A 21,072-nucleotide genomic window follows, 5' to 3' on the forward strand; every position below is an offset into this window, starting at 1 on the left:
GATCCAGTGTATGTTGGCAATTTGATCTCTAGTTCCTCTGCCTCTTCAAAAGCCTGCCTGTACTTCTGGTAGTTCTCGGTCCACATACTGCTGGGGCCTGGCTTGTAGGATTTTGAGCATAACTTTGCTGGCATGTGAAATGAGTGCAATGATGTGGTAGTTTGAACATTCTTTGGCATTGCCCTTCTTTGGAATTGGAATGTAAACTGACCTTTTCCAATCCTGTGGCCACTGTTGAGTTTTCCAAATTTGCTGGCATACTGAGTGTAGCACTTTAACTGCATCGTCTTTTAAGATTTTGAATAGCTCAGCTAGAATACTGTCTCCTTCACTAGCTTTGTTGTTGCTAAGACTTCCTAAGGCCCATTTGACTTCACATTTCAGGATGTCTGGCTTGAAGTCTGTGACCACCCCATCATGGTTATCAGGGACGTTAAGCTCTTTCTTGTATAGTTCTTCTGTGTAATCTTGTCACCTCTTCTTAATCTCTTCTGCCTGTTAGGTCCCTGCCATTTTGGTCCTTTATCATGCTCTTCATGACCCCAATTTTCTTGAGAAGATCTCTGGTCCTCCCTATTCTATTGTTTTCTCCTATTTCTTTGCACTGTTCATTTAAGAAGGCATTCTTATCTCTTCTAGCTATTCTCTGGAATTCTGCATTCAATTGGGAGTATCTTTCTCTTTCTCCCTTGCCTTTCGCTTCCCTTCTTTCCTCAGCTATTTGTAAAGCTTCCTCAGACAGCTATTTGTAAAACTTCCTCAGCTTCCTTTTGCTTTCTTGCATTTCTTTTTCTTTGGGAAGGTTTTAGTTGCTACCTCTTGTACAATGTTGCGAACCTTCGTCCATAGTTCTTCAGGCGCTCTGTCTATCAGATCTAATTCCTTAAATCTATTTGTCACCTCTACTGTATATTCATCAGGGATATGATTTAGGTCATACCTGAGTGGCCTAGTGCTCTTCCCTACTTTCTTCAACTTGGGTTGTTGGAAAAGAGTGTTTGCTATGACCATCGAATTCTCTTGACAAAATTCTACCAGCCTGTGCCCTGCTTCATTTTGTACTGCAAGGCCAAACTTGCCCCTTATTCCGGTTATCTTTTGGCTTCCCACTTTAGCATTCCAATCCCCCATGATGATAAGGACATCATTTATTGGTGTTAATTCTAGAAGGAGTTACAGGCCTTCATAGAACCGGTCAACTTCAGCCTCTTCAGCACCAGTGGTTGGGGCACAGACTTGGACTATTGTGATGTTGAATGGTTTGCCTTGGATTCGAACTGAGATCATTCTGTCATTTTGGAGATTGTATCCCAGTACTGCTTTTCCTACTCATTTATTGACTATGAAGGCTACTCCATTTCTTCTGAGGGATTCTTGCCCGCAGTAGGATACCTGATGGTCATCTGAATTAAATCCGCCCATTCCTGTCCATTTTAGTTCGCTGATTCCTAAGGTGTCGATGTTCAGTCTTGTCATCTCTTGTTTGACCACATCCAGCTTGCCTTGATTCATGGATCTTACATTCCAGGTTCCTGTGGAGTATAGATCTTTGCAGCATCGGACTCTCCTTTCACCACCAGACACATCCGCAACTGAGTGTCCTTTCGGCTTTGGCCCAGTCGCTTCACTCTTTCTGGCGCTACTAGTACTAGCCCTCTGCTCTTCCCCAGTAGCATATTGAACACCTTCCGACCTGAGGGGCTCATCTTCCAGCGTTGTATCGTTTTGCCTCTTGGTACTGTCCGTGGGGTTTTCATGGCAAGGGTACTGGAGCGGGTTGCCATTTCCTTCTCCAGTGGATCACATTTTGTCAGAGCTCCCTGCTATGACCTGTCCATCTTGGGTGCCCCTGCATGGCATAGCTCACAGCTTCATGGAGCTACGCAAGCCCCTTCACCATGGCAAGGCAGTGATCCATGAAGGGGAGGTACAACTTAAATTGTTCTATTTATTTGTTTTCATCAACAATGTGTGTGTACTGCTCAATACCTACATAGATTCTGGTGCAGTGAACAATAAAAAGATGAAAGAAAGAAAAGGATAAAACAGTTTGTGGGAAACAGGGTATTAATAAAACCGTGGTTGGTTAACCAGGGAAGGAACACTGGATTCAGGAGGCTCCAGAACCAAGATGGCACCGGTGCTTGCCCAACCCTGAGAGGGAGGGAGTTCCCTGAAGCAGGGCTCCCACGATGAAGGCCCTTCTCTGGATGGATTCCAGTTGGGCCATAGGTCCATGTGGGACCCCCCAGAGTGCCTCCTCAGATGCATTGACCAGGCAGGTCAGTAAAGGAGAAGGGCCTTTCTCGGGGATGCTGCTCCCAAGTTGTTTAGGGCTTAGTACACTAGCGGCAAAATCTCAGATCAGCCCCAGGCAAGGATGAAATGCTCCACCTCAGGCATACACTACACAAGTTTAAAATGAGCTGGGACTTCATTTCTGGGGCTGCCCCTTTTGCCGTCAGCTCCCAGCTGGAACGTGGCCCTCGGCTGATAGCCCACCCCCACCGCCACCGCCCTTTGTCCAAACAGAGGAGCAGCTTCACCGCCATCCCACCTTTTTTCTTCCGCAGTGCTGGAGTGGGCAGGACTGGCTGCTTCATTGTGATCGACGCCATGCTGGAGCGGATAAAGCATGAAAAGACGGTGGATGTTTACGGACACGTCACGCTTATGCGGGCGCAGCGGAATTACATGGTGCAGACGGAGGACCAGTACAGCTTCATCCACGACTCCCTGCTGGAAGCCGTCGCCTGTGGAAACACGGAGGTCCCAGCCCGCAATCTCTACACCTACATCCAGAAGCTCGCCCAGATAGAAGCCGGGGAGCACGTGACAGGCATGGAGCTGGAATTCAAGGTGTGTGCTGTGCTGCAGGGCTGGCCTTCCGCTGCTCAGGGGGCGCTATGCTGGGAAGTCCGGCTTGTTTGCTCCTGTCTGATTAAATGAAGCAAAGCTGAGGCAGGGTCTTTCCCCATGGATGTCTGTTGCTAACATGTGGTTTCCAGTTTTCTTTTCGAAAGATGCAAAAGGGCTCTGCTTTTCAAGGGGCTGATTTGACTCAGATCAGATAGCTTTATGCAGATTTCCTGCATGGGGTGTGTGTGTGTGTGTGTGTGTGTGTGGATGTGCAAATGGCAGCCCATCCATTGTCACAGAAGTCAGTGAGCTGCCTCAGCTTGCACCATGCTGAGTCAGCACCAATCCAGGGCTGGCCAGCAGGGACCCCAGAGGTGAAATTGTGAAAAACGATCACATTGGCACACTCCTTTCAGATCCCTTGCACTCCCATAGCTGCTGTTCCCCACTTGTCTTTGCTAAAGGCTTGGTTTGTCACCAGTAGCTCCACAAAGACCTGGGCTGAATTCCTTGACTCTTCAAGTGTAAAGGACCACAGCAGTTAATGGAAAAGACTCTTGTCTTGCTGTGCCCAAGACCACTTAGTTCTGCAGCCAGAGAACCCTAAGCCAATGTAGAAGTTGTCTGTCACTGCATTAGCCTCTAGAATTAAGTCTTTTTCCAGAACCATGAGGACCGGAAACTTAGTTTTTAAATGAAGGACCACCCTTAGTGATGGAGCACCCACTTCGCCTGCAGAAAGTACCAGGTTCAATTGCAGGCATTCCCACTTCAAAAAGAAAAAGGGGGAGGGATGAGCTAGCAGACCTTCTCTGCCCCTGGTGACCTGGACATACCCCTTGAGGCGGAAGAACACCAAACGAGGAAGGCAGTTAGCAGCACAAGCTAGTCCAACGTGATGTCAGTATCTTCCCGGGTGCAGTTTCGTGGAAGAGCTCAGCTAAGCTACAAGCTCTTGACAGGCAAGAGTTCCTGGGTTCCAGTCTGCAGTGTCTCCAGGTGCAGCTCGGATCAGAGGAAAAAACTACTGAAGCCTTGGAGGATGATTGCTAGGCAGGGTGAAAGGAGCTATTTTGTATGTGTGTTTTAATTTGGTTTTAAATTTGGTATGATAACCTTTTAATCATGTTTTTAATGTTGTTTGAACTTGATGTTGTATTTTTACGTGTTGCAAACTGCCCAGAGAGCTCCAGCTATTGGGCAGTATAGAAAGTAAATGTAGTCATAGTAGTCATAATATTTAAATTAGGCTTTTATTCACAATCATGACGACTGGAATCTTAACTCAGCTCAGTGGCAGAGGCTGTGCTGCTGTGTGCACAGATGCACTGGTGCCACAGAGTACCTGCTTTGCACGGCCAGTCCCTGGCACCTTCAGTCGGACTGGGAGAGGCCCCATGGCTGCAGACCTGGAAGGCATATGGCAGTGTTTGGGTTCGGGGTTCGGGATGCGGCAGGCACCTGTGGTGCGCTTCGCCTGCCTGGAAGTGCAGCTGTTGGGAAATAAGCCTGACCAGGCTCTGCATCCTTCCCCTGGCCAGCGCCTCGCCAACTCCAAAGCTCACACCTCCCGGTTCATTAGCGCCAACCTGCCGTGCAACAAATTCAAGAACCGCCTTGTCAACATCATGCCATACGAGACCACACGGGTTTGCCTTCAGCCGATCCGAGGCGTCGAGGGCTCCGATTACATCAATGCCAGCTTCATCGATGGGTACAGGTAAGGAGGACAGGTGTTTTGGTTGTGCGGCTGAAGGAGAAATGCCCTGGAGTCCACCCATCTCGCTCAGCTGGGCCAACAAGCACCAAGTTAAATATAGCATTCCCTTCTGCCAGATGTGGTGACGGCCACCAATCTGGGCAGTCTGCAGAAGCTACTAGTCCTCGTGGGTCTAGGTTACCTCCAGGATCAGAGGCAAAATGCCTGGCTTACACCCAGTGCTGGATGATGCCTCAGCGAGCTCGCAAGTCGGCACACGTGGTCTGCAGCCCCAGGTCCCTCGCCCTCCCGTAGCATCACCTGCCTCCCTCGTGGCTCCTTTCCCGTGCCCACTCAGCATGGAGAAGGGGGCCTGGTCAGCTGCCGAGCCCCTGCCCCTGTGAGTCCTGCCGTGTTAACCCCAGTCGGGCTCACCGTCCCACCTGCTCCCCAAACCCTGGGTCCCCCAGACCATGGGGTAGGGCAAGGGCCCGTGGACCTGACCACCTCCCCCAGCCAATGTCTAGAGGGCCTCTGTGCAGATCCTCGTGAGGTTCCGAATACCCGAGCTTCCCGGCACCCAGCCACGGCCTCCCCCGGGCAAAGCGGGACACACGCTGGCAGCCTGGCCCTCCGGAAGCGTTGGATGCCCACCCCTGTCAGCCCTCACAGCAAGGCGAGTGGCCCAGTGTCCCGTGGGTCCCACGGTCTATTTCACGGAAAACAGGCCGCTTGCCTCTGCCCCCCTGGCCGCCCCCCCATCTTTCTTTTCAGGCCAACCCTCAGCATGTGCCCCTGCAGAAACACGCCGCTGAACCAGCCCTGGTGACTTATTCCCTGGAGGGCCAAGCAGGAGGGAGGGACGACCCACCCTGAGCCTGCACACTGGGCAGGCGTTTGCGACGGCCGGACATACCCACGGCCGGCTGCTTATCTCCACCGTTTGCGCCTTAGGCAGCAGCGGGCGTACATCGCCACCCAGGGGCCGCTGGCCGAGACCACGGAGGACTTCTGGCGCATGCTGTGGGAGAACAACTCGACCATCGTGGTGATGCTGACCAAACTGCGAGAGATGGGCCGGGTGAGTGGGGGCCACGCGGGCTGGGGGTGGCAGGTGCCTGGGCGAGCCCAGCTGGCCTGCTGTGCACTAACGCGCCCCCGATCTTTTGTGAATTTGCGTGGGCTCCAGAACACTGCAGGCTGGTGGTGAGGTTTGTGTCAGATTTCTAGCACCTGGTGGGAGGGCTTTTCTTCCCCTTGCTTGTGGTCCTGGCAGAGGTGTCATCTTGGCACTCTCGCTGTCCCCGGTCTTGGAGTGGTCCGTTTCCGTCAAGATGCAAGGATGGCCCTGCACATCATGGTCCTGATTAAAACCAACAACTTTGTCATCAGCAATTTAAAAAGCGATTAACAGCATTTAAAACCACCTTGCTGTTTCAGTGACATATGTAGTGTTCTATTGAATTTGGACCAATGAGGCAGAATTAGGGGGGGAGCTGTGATTTTCCCTCCCCCCACCCGCAGAAAAAAGAAAGATCTCTGTTAAAGATTAGTGAACAAGCAGGCATGTGCCACATCAGATTTAGAAACTAAGAGCCATTTTTTTTTTCATCCCCACCTTCCAGGGAGAGGATGAAATTTCAGGAAAAAATAGGAGCTGGAGCACCATGGTCCCAGTCCAGATCAGGGCTGCGCATGCTTACACGAGAGAAATAAGTGTGCAATCCAGAATAGCCGGTAGCTTGGCCCGTGGTTCGTAAGAGCAGAGAGGTGCTGATGAGGGTACCAGGTGGGCCGTGAGGGGAGGTATTGCCGTTGCTGGCACAAAAGCTGTGGGGCGGCGCAATTCCCCACGATCCCCGGGATGCCGGTGGGAAGAGGGCGCTGCCGCAGCAGCGGGGTTCACGCAGCACGGAGGAGCCGTCCGGGGGACACACCGCTCTCTCGCCCAGCCGCCAGCGAGGCTCATGCGCTTCCCTCTCCCCTGGTCTCGACAGGAAAAGTGCCATCAGTACTGGCCGGCCGAGCGGTCCGCACGGTACCAGTACTTCGTGGTGGACCCCATGGCCGAATACAACATGCCCCAGTACATCCTCCGCGAGTTCAAGGTCACCGATGCCAGGGTGAGTCCCCGCTTTGTGCGCGCTCGGCTCTTGTTCGTCGCTGGAAGGTGAACGTAGGGCGCTGCTTCATGCCCAGTGGATCTCTCAATCCACAAACTTTCAAATCATGCGCTGGGTTGGCCCCAACAGGACCTTCCACCAGGCGACTTTCCTGGTGGCCCCCTTCTTGACGGTGGCCCCTTTGGGTTCGAACAGGGATCCCCACCCTTTGTGGGCCCGCGCCTTGGGAATGGAATGCTCCGTGTGGACACACAAGATGGCACCTGGGGGCCGGGTTTGCCCTTCCTAAGACGGCTGCTGTGGTGGGTGGGCCTGCCACTCCTTTCCCAGGAGGCAGTCTGGTGGGACGTGGAAGGAGGAGCGAGCCCCCCACACAGCAGGCGGCAGTCTGGCGTTTCCAAGCACTGCTTTGAAGACAAACCGAGGGGGGCTGGAAGGCAGAGCTTCGCTTAGCAGCTGTCCGGTGGAATATTTATGCGTGCACGCGGGCGGATGAATTGTTAGAAGTCTGACGCGAGAGAATAAAAATGGGAAGAGCAGTGGGCCCAGTGAGGGAGTGTCATCCTTGCACAGAGCAGCGGCTGATGATGCAAGCGAGAGGAGTGCAGGCAGATGTTCTGGGGCTGCCATTTTGGTATCCCACAATGCCCTGGGATATTTATATCCTACTGTTATTATATTATACATTCAATGTTAATATTTATAGTAATTATTTTATTCATAGCTTTCTTTTTCCCTCCATGGCAGCTCTCATCATTTTCTTCCTCCTGCTGCTCTCCTTCATATCCTCACAACAACAACCCTGTGAGGCAGGCTGGGCCGATAGTCTATGGCTGGCCCAAAGTCACCTAGTCTGTGTGGGCACAAGAACCCAGATCGCCTGAGCCCCCGACCGGCAATCTTAACCACTTCGCCACACAGCCTCGCACACATTTTTGATAAACTCCACTGTCCTCAGAATACATCATGGGCACATGGGGAGGCAGTGGGCAGGTGCCTCGAAAGGCATTCAGTTCCCGGCCTCCCTGTCCTTCGTGCTAGTGCTCCTCCTACGTGTGCAGAGCCACACGTGCGCATCCGTTTCGCGTGGGAGCTCCCGCAGCTTTGCTGGGTCCCCCTCTGCTTCGGACAGGCAGAACTGCAGTGGGAGGTTAGACACGGGAGCAACGCTGGAGAGGGAAGGCAGGGAGGGGGCGATCCTGCGAGGCTTTAGCCGGCGGAACGTCCCACGCCTCCCACCTGCTCCAGCCAGCCGGGCTGCAGGCCTTGCTCTTGCTGCAGCATGCTCCCTGGATGGCTGAAGACGGAGTGGCTTCCCGGGAGCTCTGAGCAGGTCACGTCTGCCAGGGCCAGCTTTGGCCAAGCAGGAGCCCACACAGGTCCAGCACCCTGACGGGGCCGGCCAGGGGCATTGTGGGATACCAACGGGATGGCCCCCGCTTGGGAAAGGCTGGCCCGGGGACGTGCAGAGAACGGGTGTCCACGCATGCGTGGACACAAGCATCTCTGCGGCACACTCGTGACGGAGGGAGACGGTGCGGGCAGCGAGCGGTTTTCCTGCAACGAGGCGGTCTGTTTGCTTGCCCCTCTCCCTCTGGCTCGCCTGTCGTTGGGCTGGTTCTCTTCCCGCTCGCTAATTGTGATTTCTCTCCTCCACGCTGCTGCCACGGTGCAGCGCTGCCTTGTTTTTCCCTCTGCGGGAGCCCCGGCAATGAGGCTGGCCGCCTGGTTTCCTCCAGCAGCTGCTCGCCTCCTACGTGCTGGGTGATTTCTTTGAACTCATTTCTGCAGATTACTGTCTTCTGCAGGGGGGACTCGCGCGTCCTCACACGCTGCCGCTGCAAGTGGCGCAAAGACAGCTTGCCCAAGTTGCGGGGGGGGGGGGATGCACTGCTGCTCCAACGAAGTTCGCTTTCCTCTTTTTCAAGAGCACCCCGAGCCCCCCCTTCTCTCAAGAGAAGAGCAAGACGGCCGTGTAGATACATCGCCTCTTACTCCACAGGGACCCTCTGCAAGGTTGTTCAGGCTGGCCCAGGGGCTCTGTGAGGCAACGGGCTTGCAACCAGCCTCTCCCATTCTTGGGGGAACCTCAAACCAGGACCCCAACCCAGCCCTGTGGCGCCTCATAATGGCTGGTGGGGTTTCTGCACACAGTGCCTGTTTTCCTCCACGCTTCCCCTCACACACCGCTTGCCAACAGGGGCAAAGGAATTGACCCCCAGCACCAGCAAGGAAAGCAAGTCGCACTGCAGCCAGAAACTTTGTAGCAAAGCCCCAGCTCCGAAATGAGCCTCTTCCGAACTTTGGAGGCCAAATAAAAAGCTGGCCTCAAATCCTGGTCCTTCCACAAGCCGAGTCACTAAGCGACCCTGATGCAGGCACCATCCCCCCACCTAGCCTACCTCGCATGGTGATTGCAAGAAATAGGAACGGCAAGGCCCAGTGATAAAACGAAATATCTGCTCACAGAGGGAAAGCTGGCGAGAAGGAAGTTGGAACCTCAGCCCAGGCGGGTCATGGCTACAGCACAACGCTGCATTCCTGGTTACCATATTTGAATTTTAAGCTGTTGCTCTGCTTTTTAAAAACCTTTGCAGCTCTTCCACAGCTCAGTCCTGATGCCTCCCCTTGTTTGTCCCCTTCCTTCTCCCCGCACTGCACACAGGATGGCCAGTCACGGACCGTCCGTCAGTTCCAGTTCACTGACTGGCCAGAGCAGGGGGTGCCAAAGTCCGGTGAAGGGTTCATCGATTTCATCGGGCAGGTGCACAAAACCAAGGAACAGTTTGGGCAAGATGGGCCGATTTCTGTCCACTGCAGGTAAGCACACCTGGCGTTCGGTGCCTTTCCCGGGGAGAAGGCGGGCTCCCTCCACCGCTTCTCCTCATCTGCCAAGGAAATCAGTCAGTCCCTTTACCGTTTGCAAAGGCCTCGGCATGAAGAGCTCAGCCAGCCCCGGTGCAAAGCAGATGCCTCCGTTCACGGGGGACTCACCGCTCATGGCCGGCTGGCTGGCTGGCTGGGCAGAGCCTCTCCCCTTCCCAGCACTTCGGAAGAGACCATTCCATAGGACAAGGCTAAGCTTCCAGATTTCAAGTGTGGCTGTGATTTCACGGTGACACCTAATGCTGCTCCTTTTGTTTGCAAACCAGACCTTGCCGACCCTTTCCAAGCTTCAGCCCTGGCAAAGCAAATTCACCTGAGGCTGCATTTCTTAGTCCCCAAATCAACAGGTGGACACCTGGGCCGCTTTGCAGGCCTGCTGCCCCCACCTGTAGCACTGAAATCGAAGCTGCGGGAGTTTCCAAGCTGCCTTTCATTCTAGCTCAGCGCCACCCCTGCCGAAAGCGCCTGCTCACACACCGTCATTTCGTTCTCCTGGACTGCTGGTCGATATGTAATCTATTTTCTTTTTTAAAGTGGAGTGTGTTGTCTGACTGAGCTGATAAACTTGCCACGTTTCGAGGAAGGCGTGCTTCCTAGGGTCGTGGGATGCTCCGGGTGCTGGCCTGGGTCCTGGTCCATCTAGCCCAGGGGTGGGCTGAATCCCTTTCATCCCTTGCCAGGGGAGCACTGGGGGCCTCGTGGCAGTGTAGTGAGGCTGGGGCCAGAGGCGAGCGGGGTAGGCCCCCAGTGCAAACTCCCCAGGGAATCTTGGCTCACGTTCTCTGCCTGCCCCTGAGCCTTTTGGAAGGGCACAAAAACTTGGCCAAGGGCAGCAGGCGCCGTGACATTGGGGGGCCCTTGGCAGGCTAGACTGCAGCCCAGGCCTGAGAGTGCGGTCCTCGCTTGATGCCTGCTTGGAGCGGAGCCCTGCTGCTTGATGCTTCACATGGCACCCACCCTGCAGCTCCAGAAGAGCAGTCCTCCCTTTTTGCAATGGGCTCTTCTTCAGCCCTCACAGAACAGACATTCCCAGGAAGTGGCCGTTTGTTCTCCAGAAACCGAATCAGGTCCAGGGAGCCGTGAGCGCCTCTGCTTCTTTCCCCAACTCCTTCAAGAAGGCCTAATTCCCTGGGTAGTCACTTGTTGCTAATCTGCGATTAAACCTGTAGTTGATTAATTGCATCACTGGAGAGATTAAAAGCAGCTTTCTGGCATGTTTGCTTTCAAACTTAGAATAGCAGTGCTAAGTTGCTGTCGGAGATACAGCGCTTGCTCAACCATCCAGCCTGCCTCCAAAGCTGCATTGCCAGACGCTGGTCCAGCCACGCAGCTCTGGAAAAGGGGGCGGTGGGTTCAAGCTGACAAGCTCTGTGCTTCTAATTCCTACCCAGCTCTAGAGGAAAGACGTGGGAAGCAGCTCGGCTGGGAAGCTGGGGAGGAGAGGGTGGGGTGCGACAAAATGCCCCAGCTGGTGTTGTTTCATGCACCATCACAAATGAAATAGAAACAGAGAAACAGAGCGAGTCAGAAGGGGCCTCCCGGGCCATCCAGTCTGACCTCCCACACCAGCCGGCACCGCTCACGACATGCCCACCATGTGGACATCCAGCCTGTCCTTGAACACCCGCACCGATGGGGTCTCAACGACCTCTCGTGGAAGCCCATTCCACACCCTCGGGGTCCTAACTGTCAGGAAGTGCTTCCTGGCATCTAAATGGAACCTTGGCTCCCTGAGTTTTGCTCCATTGGAGCACGTCCTGCCTTCCTCTGCAGGGAAGAACAGGTCTCTACCCACCTCTGTGTGACACCCCCTCACATACCTGTATGTCGCCAAGAGATCCCTTCTGAGTCTCCCCTTCTCCAGGCTGAAGAGACCCAGTTCCCTCAGTCTCGCCTCATACGGCATCCCCTGCAAACCAGCCGCCAACCTTGTGGCCCTCCGCTGCACTGACTCCAACCTGGCTATATCCTTTCTGTTATGAGGGGCCCAAAACTGAACACAATACTCCAGTTGTGTAGAGTCGTGTAGAGTGGTAGTAATACCTCTCTCGATCTAGAAGCCACACCTCTGACTATGCAACCAAGGGTGGTGTTTGCCCTCTTGACCACTGCATCACACGGCTGACTCATGTTTAGCCTGCAGTCAACCAGCACCCCGAGGTCCCTTTCACAAGTGCTGCTCTCCAGCCACTTGTCCCCTAACCTGCACTTATGACACCCATTCCTATGTCCCAGGTGCAAGACCTTGCACTTATCCACATTGAACACCATCCTGTTGTCTCCTGCCCACTTCCACAGTCTGTCCAGATCCTTTTGGATCTGGAGTACCTGCTCCTCAGTTGTGGCCACTGCTCCAGTTTTAGTGTCGTCTACGAATTTGATCAGGAGACTGTTCACCCCTTCTTCCATGTCGTTAATGAAAAGATTAAACAGGATCGGCCCCAGGACAGAGCCCTGGGGGACCCCGCTTGTCACTGGCCGCCATCCCGATGATTCCGCACTAATGTTTACCCTCCGCTTTCAGTCAGTCAGCTATGCCCTAATCCACCGAAGAGTGCTTTGGTGTATCCCCAAACTCCTCAGTTTCTCCACCAGGATATCATGGGGCACTTTGTCAAAGGCCTTGCTGAAATCCAGGTATACCACATCCACTGCATCCCCTCCATCTAGCCATCGCAAAACCTTGTCATAGAATTCCACAAGTTTTGTCTGGCAGGACCTGTTTTTGCGGAAGCCGTGTTGTGTGGCTGCCAGCCTCTCTTCCCTATCTAGCATCACTAGATCTCCCTCTATTATGAGCCTTTCCATTGTTTTTCCTGCAATGGACGTAAGGCTAACCGGTCTGTAATTCCCCATGTCCTTTCTACTACCCTTTTTGAAAATTGGGACCACTGATGCCACCCTCCAGTTCTCTGAAACTTCACCCATTCTCCACGAGGTCTCAAAAATGGAGGCCATTGGCCGTGAGAGAACCCCTGCCAACTCTCTAAGTACTCTCGGGTGTAACCCGTCAGGACCTGGTGCCTTCGTAATGCCCAATGCCCTGAGGAGCCCCACGATTTCAAGGGGGATGACTCTAATCTGTGCCTCTAAGTCTCCAGCTTCATCTAATCTCCTATGCGGATATTCCCCGTCCCGCTTTGGGGAGAACACAGAGGCAAAATAGTCATTTAGCATCTGTGCCTGTTCCCTCGCATCAGTCACTGGATCCCCTTCCTCCTTATTTAGTGGTCCCATTACCTGTCTCCCCTTCCTCTTCCTATTTACATGCTGAAAGAAGCCCTTTTTGTTGCTCTTGATATTCTTGGCAAGTCTCAACTCGTAATCAGCCTTAGCCTCGCGAAGAATCCTTCTGCAATGGGCCTCCTCCTCCCGGTATACCCTTTTGTCTGTTTCCCCCAATACCCATTTCCTACGGAGGTTCCTCTTTCAAAATGGTTACCTCGGCTTCCTCCCGGGCATTGCCAGAGGTGGGAAGTGTCTGAGCTTTAAGATGTCTCCTCAGGGGATGTTGCCTCATCTTCCCCAACCTGGTTCTGCTGCGCATGTTTCGGACTTCAGTTTCCATCACTGCCCAATGGTCAGGCACCCTCGGAGCTGTGCAAAGCACTGGGAAGGCCCCAAGTGGGGAAGCCTGATGCAGCTTTCACTTCTTTGGCCCCGTAGTGCAAATGTGTGGCATCGAATTTATTCTTGCCCCTCCCTCAAAAGGGCTCTGGGGGCATTTCCTAATGCCCAAGCGTGCAATTTTGCGGGAAAAACCCTGGCACGAGACGCCCTCCCACCCTCCCCTCTTTCCTGGCTGCCACTCGCGTGGGCAGCGCATAGCGATGCTGCAGGGTGGATTGCTGTCTTGCCGGCATCGGGCCCAAGGTGGAGCTGCAGCAGCGCACCTTATCCGAAGAGATTCTTTGATTAGGGTGGGGGCAATCAGAGAGATCACCCTGAGGATCGAGTGAGGATCACTTTGGACATGGCTTTTTGGAGATGCATGAGCTGGGGGAAATGCCTGGGGAGAGATTTCCGCCCCCCCAGCGTTAGCCATCCAAAGGACCCCGATGGGCCTCAGGAGTGCCTCGGGTCGCCATTGAGCCGAGGGAACTTGTGGGGCTGTGGCTCCGCCCTTGAGTGTGGGTTGCCGTGGGATCCGGACTGCCCATACCAGGTGGGGATCCCCAGGCTCTTGCACACCCTGTGGTCCACAGCCACCCATCTCGTGGCCGCTCCCAGGGTCTGGTGCACATTTTTCCGCTTGGAAAGGTGGCCAGGCCTCAAGAGGAAATGCGGGAGGCTCTGGCGGGTCTCCCTCCACGTCAGGCATGCCGGCCATCCTTCCTCTCAAGCCGCCGGCAGGATGTTACAGATGTGCTCACAAACCTGCAGCCTCTGCAGCGCATGGGATTTCAGGCAGTTACTTGCTCCCCACAATGAACTCTGGGTTTTGACATGAATAAAAAGCAATTAAGGGACTCGCCAGAAACATCCAGTTGTGCACACTGGTTTCATCCACAGATGGAGCCTCTTTTAGAACAGGGTGCCTGTCTGTCCTGAGGGCAGGGACACCAAAAAAGACATTTGATGAATCATGTTTTCAAGGGATGCTTCTGGTTGGTGTTCTAAGAAAATTCCAACTGAGGAAAGATTACATGGTTGTGGTGAAAACCAAGACAAGATTCTTGTGCTTTATCTTGGAACTTTACTTCTGCAGAGAGATGTTGGCAAGATAATTAAAATTACTCTTGCTGAAATGTGAGAATAGGAGCAACTTACACAGACACTGGTGGTGATCTCCAGAGAATGTCTGTGTAGCGCACATGTATTCACACACACAGCAGCTCTTGTATGTCCTGGGGAAAAAATAAAGATGAGAGAGAAGGAGTCACAGTTGCTACAAACTGTTGCAGAACTAACAAATTTGATTTGAACAACAGTTGGCTCCTTTTCTAATTTTATTTTTTTCACATTTCAGTTTTTGCAATTTCAGTTTTTGTACTGATTTGATCTGCTGCATTTGTCACAGCCCTTGTCTGGACAATTAAACTCAACTGGTTTATATGTGCAAACCTACTAAGGCCTTCTTTTCTCTCCCCTTGCTCTTTTCATAGCCTCATGTCTGCTCTGCCCCTTCCTCAGATTGATAGATACCAGAAGCAGGGCCTTATCAGTGGTAGCCCTCATGTTCACTTTTCTTTCTGAGAAAGTACATATACCCCACTGCCCCCTCACACACAAACTCACAATTGGACAAGCACTTTGAAAATCCTTTCATTTGGCTTTTATTCAATCTGCCAGCTTTATACTGGTTTTGCTGTTTAACTCATAACATCAGACTTGGTTTCAATGAACTTTAAGTGCCTCTTGCCATCCAGATGTATTCGATTACATCTCCCAGCATCCTGGATAATGCCAGGGGTGAGAGACTTAATGCATCTGGAGCACCCCGCATAGGAGAGGGAGGCCAATTCGGTTAAGTGTTTCTCTTTCGGGAAAATTCAGCCTGGCAGAGCACATTAGATCAATGCCGACCCGCCCGTTCGTGCCCCGACCTCCCTGGCACCCGAGTCAGATCCTCCCAGCAAGGAGGCATCACTCCCTGAGTGATGGGCAGTGAGAGGGGAGAATAAGGTCCCTGCACACTCTTTGGAACGTGCCTTCCTTGGGCAAAGCACAGCTGAGGAAAAGCAAACCTGGCCCATAAAATCCCATGATGCTGCAGACTCAGGCGCTGAACTCCCAGAAGTCGTGCGCACAGGCCACAGGAGGGGTGAAACACCCCAGCCCCCATTACAGTGTAGCAAATACGATTGATTCATTGGAAGGGCGGTCTGTGGCTGCAGGACGCTCCGGCTTGCAGTTCTCAGTGAGCATAGCTGCTACTGACAGACCTTGGCACTCTGTGCCGAAACTTCCAGAGGCCTGCAGCTCATCTACATGCGCTTTGACGGTGGGAATCGTGAACGCCGGGTTCACCACCACCCCCCGCTTTGCAGCCAGGCAGCGCTCTGCTTTCACAGTAGGGTGTGTGCTCCGGGTGGAGGCCTCTGCCCCAGGCAGCCTCTGTGTGTGTGACGGTCTCACCCGCTTCCCTATCGCTAACTTCTTTTGCAGCGCTGGGGTGGGCCGGACCGGCGTCTTCATCACGCTGAGCATCGTGCTGGAGAGGATGCGCTACGAGGGCGTGGTGGACATCTTCCAGACGGTGAAGATGCTGCGAACACAAAGGCCTGCCATGGTGCAGACTGAGGTGAGACTCGGGGGACTCTTCCCTGTAGACATCCCCACCTCAGCTCCAGTACCGAAGCGTGCCCACACTTTGAGCAAACGGCCAGATTTGACCACAGCTGCAAAGCTTCACGAGTGGGCGGGCATCATCCTGATGACTGCAGTTCCGTGGCTGGAAGGAGCCTGAGGCTGGCTTGGCAGCTGCGTGACCCCAGCGAGTCTTGCCCGGACACCCCGTCTGCTGCAGGGCCGTCGTCACGCGTGGGCCTGATGGGCACTTGCCCGTGGGCCCCATACTAATCGGTGTATGTTAACCCGTCATTTTTACACTTTTGCTCCTGTGAGTGGTGGTCTCGGGCCCCAGGACTCTGCTTTGCCCGGGGCCCATAATGCCGTCAAGACGGCCCTGCTCTGCTGCCGCATAGTAGAGGCAGGCTGGCCCGCTCCTTAGGCCCAGTGAACCAGCTCAGACCACAATGCTGAGAGGCAGCGGGAAGGAGGAGCTCTGTCTTCCATGCAAGTTGCTGCCTTCAGGGGAGTGGAGGAGAAGGGCCCCAACCTCAGCCTGGGCCAGCCAGCTTTTGCACCTGAGGTGGGCCAGCCCTGGCTGGAGCCCCGTCAGAGCGATCGGAGGGTGGCCAGGCCCCGCCACGGCCCTGGGCAGTCGCTTCGAGTGCCACATGCCGATGCTGAGCCTTCCTGGGCCCCGGCAACACCCCGGCCAGGCTCTCGCGATGCTACAAGTTTCTTGGTCATTCGAGCCACGGTGGGGCCACGCAGCTGCCCAGGCCAGTGGTTCGAGTGTCAGATTATGGGAGACCAGAAGCTTCAATCCCAGAGTGGCTCTTGAGGCTCCCCATATGGCTCAGGCATGTCCTGCCTCTCAGGGCTGTTGTGCAAAGAACAGGGACAAGAGGAAAGAACCTTGAGCATTGCCTTGTGTGCCATACCTGGATTATTAATGCGATATGTAAATAAGATATTATCCAGGCTTCGTGTGTGTCTTAATGACATACTTTAGGATAGTGGAACATACTGTGCGTGCTAATAAATCTTTTTCCCCTCCCTGGTCCTCCAACACCCACCCTCCGGATTTCCGGGATCCTTCTGCAGGATGAATATCAGTTCTGCTATCAAGCAGCACTCGAGTACCTGGGGAGCTTTGATCACTATGCAACATAAAAAGAAGAAATCCAACTCAAAACAGAAAAAGCCATCCGTCGTACAGACTCTTACCAGTTAAAAGTCACGGAAGGCCGCTTTCGAGCTCAAAGAGGCGTGCATTGATCTTTTACAAACTACAGACTGAATCAGAACAATACCTCCCCCACCCCTCCCCTGCCCCCACCGTGCCCTCCAAGCCCCACCACCTTGGCCCCCTCCCGCCATGTTTGTTAAACCCAGACTGCGGCGCATCCCCAGGTGGCTGGAAAGGGGAATTGCAGTTCTTGTATTTTCTTTCTAAGTGGCAGACCTTGCTCTTACCTCATTTGGTGTTTGCGGTGTGGGCGATGCAGGGCGATCCAAACGCTTCATGAAACTACATGAAGGACACACGCATTGCCCCCCCACCCCACCCCCGTGCCCCATGGAGAACAGCAGCCCGTTGGAAGCAAAGGACTGGAAGGAGGAGCATGACTGCAAGGAGGAAGGAAATCCAGAAGACCTTGGCCGTGCCGATAGCGTGTTAGGATTCAGCTCACACACTAATCTCAACTGAGGAGCCTTTAGGGAAGCCACTTAAAGGGTTGCTTAATTGGGGAAGGCAAAACACACACAATTGTCCACAAACGCTGCTTGAAGAGCAAAGTCTCTGATTTTGACGTGTAGGGACTCTAGCAGCTCACCTCTCGAACACTTGGAACATTCCTCATGTCTTATGATTCCAAAATTTTTATGTCAAACCGAAAGAATCATGCAATAATGCAAGCAAGGAGAAGATTTCCCCACTCCCTTTCCCCGCACCGCATGCCTACCCACAAGTGCCCCAAGTCTTGGTAATCTGCACTCCAGTTTCACACTGCTTTTTCTCTCCATTCTGCAAGAAGGGGAGGGTACAAAGTGCATTTCAAATTTTTAAAAATTAAAATTCTCCAGCCTACATTTCTGATGCCATGAGCAAATCAAAATGGAGCTTCTGTTGCAGCCCCGTATTTTTGTGGGTAGCTCAGCCCCCTCCCCTGATGCCAAAGAGAAAGACGGCAATTTAAAGGGCCCTGCTTTCTGGAAGAAAGGAAGGGTTTGTAGTGGTGAAGTCACAGGTGCAGTGCTGAGGTGCCAAGGCAAAGATGCCCCATGTGCCACTGTCTCTGGAAACAGGCATTTTCCTTCAGTGACGCAAGCAGGACAGGAAGACCAAATTGGGGCTGATTTGGGGGTTGGGAGTCAGGCAACTTACCCATGAGTGGCTTTCTTTAAAAGGTATTGATGTAATTCTAGCAAAGTGACATTAATTTTTATTATTTTATTTTATTTTTGGGTTTCTCTCTCTTTTTTTTAATAGTGTATTTTTTCCTTTTTAAGAAAAATATGTAAAAAATACAAAAGAAAATCAGTCAATGAATTTACAAAAAAACTTATTTGTTCATATTATGTTCAAAGACAGTCTATTTTTTCACTGTAGAAATGTTATGTGTAATGGCTGTGTGACATAAGAGAAATGCCGTGCAAAATATTGCTACTTTTACATATTGCTTTTCTACCATTTAAAAAAATAGTAAGAAAGACGTTTAACCTGCTCGTATATGAACAAAAAATTGCTGCTTAAGTTTCCTTATTTTCTCCCTTCCAGAAGGCATTTAGGGAGGCTGGGCACAGGCTCAGGGGAGGATGGACGGCTGGTCAGTGGGCCCTTCCTCGGCCTGCAGTCCTTGCTCTTTCTAGCAAACAGGTACTGGATAGGGAACAAGTCCAAACACCCTCCTGCCTTGGGGGAAATTCTGGACCGAGGGAGTTCAAAGACAGAGGTGGCCTCAATCCAGAGAACACACCGAACATTTCTCCAATGTTCCAGAAAGGTATTGGATACAGCCAGAAATACACCCCCTCCCAGCTTTTGAGAGACCTCCTGTTTTGCTGCCTCTGGCAGAATTTGGACACCTTTCTAGGGTCTGCATCATGCAGTTTCAGCCTTAAGATGGTGGGTGACTCTGGGCCAGTCACTCGCTCTCAGCCTAACCTACCTCGTAAGGTTGTTGTGAGGCTAAAATGTGACACCCCCACCCCCGGCCCACCAGCTTTTCAGAGGAAGGGGGCTGTGAATGTTTCACTGGTGGCTAAGTGGCATTTCTCTCCCCTTCACCACCGTGCTGAACCCCTTTAAAACTTCATTTTTCCACTTGAAACCATGTTCTCTGGATTAAGGCAACAGAACCTTGGAACAACATTTTTAAGTGGATTTATCCCCACCAGCAGCAATAGTTAAATATATATTTTTAAAAGGTACTGAACCAAACCAAGGGATCCCCCCCCCCTCAAAAAATAAGGTACATCCCAATCTAAATAATAATATTGATATGTCTGGGCTCGGTTCATCCCACTCCTCAGTTCTGAGGGTTCACGCGTGACGGCACAATGGTGCTGGTGGGGTACGATGGTGCTGGTCGGGACAGAATGCGGCCCGCCCGGGGGTGACCCAGGAGGCTCCGACAGCAACTTCTGGGCTTGGTTGTGACTGGTTGTTGGTTTCTTTGTTTTTTTAAAGGTTCTTTGAGATTTCTCTTCCCACGTGTTGCCTAAGCTTTCGTTAAGTACGCAGAAAAGAAAAACCGAACCACGGCAGGGTTTGGGAGGAGGAGGAGGAGCGGTGGAGGCAACCGGGAGTGCCAACCCCCTGCCCTGGGCTTTCTTTTTAAATTTCTCCCCTCCCTTTCTTTGTACAAAAGCGAAGCCCTGTTGTTATGACACTGTTATTTCAAAATGAACCGTTTCCGTGGCTTCCGTGCCACTCTGTATGTAGATATATATATTGACTTTGTATTAAAGGAAGATTGTCTGAAAAAAGCATGGCGTTTTTTTTAAAGAAATGTCGTTTCAGGACTGGAGCGAGAGCTGCCCACACAGGCTGGTCCTGGTGGGGAATCCCGTGAGCCTGAAGCCACATTCACTGAGGCAGCAGGTGGGCAGTTTGCTTTTCTCTCTTCTTGGGAAAAGGCGCGGGAAGGCAGGATGGGGCTGGGCTGAGGCCTGGAGGCAGAGGTCATGAACAGAAACCTCTAAACTGGCAAAATTTAAAACTATTTGGATGAAACTGTGGTGATGCTGGATCAGATAAAAACGACCAACACTCTGGCCATCAAGTGCCAGCGAATAGAAGAGAGCCTTCACCTGATGCTAAAACAGTGAGTGCGGAGGTGGGGGGGTGCGGTGGCCCCACCGGGAAGGCCTCTGAGGCTGATGGCAGGGAGGTTCTCCACTGGCTGAACTGGGGAGGGGGCACCTCACAGGCAGCCCCCTCAGAACGAGTCCCCTGCCCGGTTCCCACTGTCTCATCCAGAGAGCCAGCCTGTGGGTCAGGTTCTCTGCCCTGGGTCCAGCTCGCTGGTCCTGCAGCACTTCAGAATGCGTAAAGGGGCTCCACAGGCTGGCACTCCTCTGCAGGCAGACCGGGAGCAGCACGAGGATCCAGCCGAGCTTTGCCTTTAAATGCGACAGTGCAGCTAAGCCACTGCACTGCACCGCAGCGAGGTCGTGTGTCTTGGCCCCACAAGGTGACAGGATCCTCTCTGTGCACAAAACACCCTCCTTCCTCAGGGATGGCACTTGGTTCTCACTACAAGCAGGCAAACACGCTACGCACCAGGGGATGCCAGTGCAAAACAGGACATTGGACTAGGAAGAGATTAAACCAGGAATGAACCAGCTCACTAGCCCTCATGGTTCCTTTTGCCCAGAAAGAACTGGGGCTGAGGGGAAGCAAGGCATTGCTTTAGTGCCCGACTGCTTACTGCCCGCAGCTTTCATGGTCTCCATCCCATCTGCAGGACATCTGCTTTTCAGAAGGGCTGTATCCAGTCACACTGCAGACTAACTGGTCTTTGTTCCAGCTCCACCTCCATCTTCTGCTTTGAGGTAACCTTTGCAGCTCCCTCAATTAAGGAAGACTTGTGGATTTGAGCTCAACACACATTTGGGGAACAAAATCACGTTCCCCCCCTCTCCCTCCCTCAGCCAATCAATAGATGTAAAATGGCGCGCTGTTGCTAATGCTCTTCCTGGCTCAAAGCAGCTTTCTGTAGCTGCAGGGATATGCCAGCCATCGCGGCACCTGCCAGCACACGCATC

At 52.9% G+C, this 21,072-nt stretch overlaps 1 protein-coding gene across 7 annotated transcripts in view; it reads left to right on the top strand.

The window, feature by feature from the left end:
• PTPRS (protein tyrosine phosphatase receptor type S) overlaps positions 1-19,791 on the top strand; it is a 238,009-nt gene extending 218,218 nt beyond the window's left edge. For all 7 annotated transcript variants that reach the window (XM_044417518.1, XM_044417517.1, XM_044417520.1 and 4 more), the window contains 7 exons: positions 2,574-2,859; positions 4,401-4,579; positions 5,513-5,639; positions 6,556-6,681; positions 9,347-9,501; positions 15,676-15,811; positions 16,903-19,791. In XM_044417518.1, coding sequence (XP_044273453.1) covers positions 2,574-2,859; positions 4,401-4,579; positions 5,513-5,639; positions 6,556-6,681; positions 9,347-9,501; positions 15,676-15,811; positions 16,903-16,971 — 1,078 coding nt within the window. In that variant the 3' untranslated portion in view covers positions 16,972-19,791. The remainder of the gene's footprint in view (positions 1-2,573; positions 2,860-4,400; positions 4,580-5,512; positions 5,640-6,555; positions 6,682-9,346; positions 9,502-15,675; positions 15,812-16,902) is intronic.
• Positions 19,792-21,072: the final 1,281 nt, after the last annotated feature.

Source organism: Varanus komodoensis, unplaced genomic scaffold (genome assembly GCF_004798865.1).
Source record: "Varanus komodoensis strain SLA01 unplaced genomic scaffold, ASM479886v1 scaffold89, whole genome shotgun sequence".
In the NCBI taxonomy this organism is placed as follows: domain Eukaryota; kingdom Metazoa; phylum Chordata; class Lepidosauria; order Squamata; family Varanidae; genus Varanus; species Varanus komodoensis.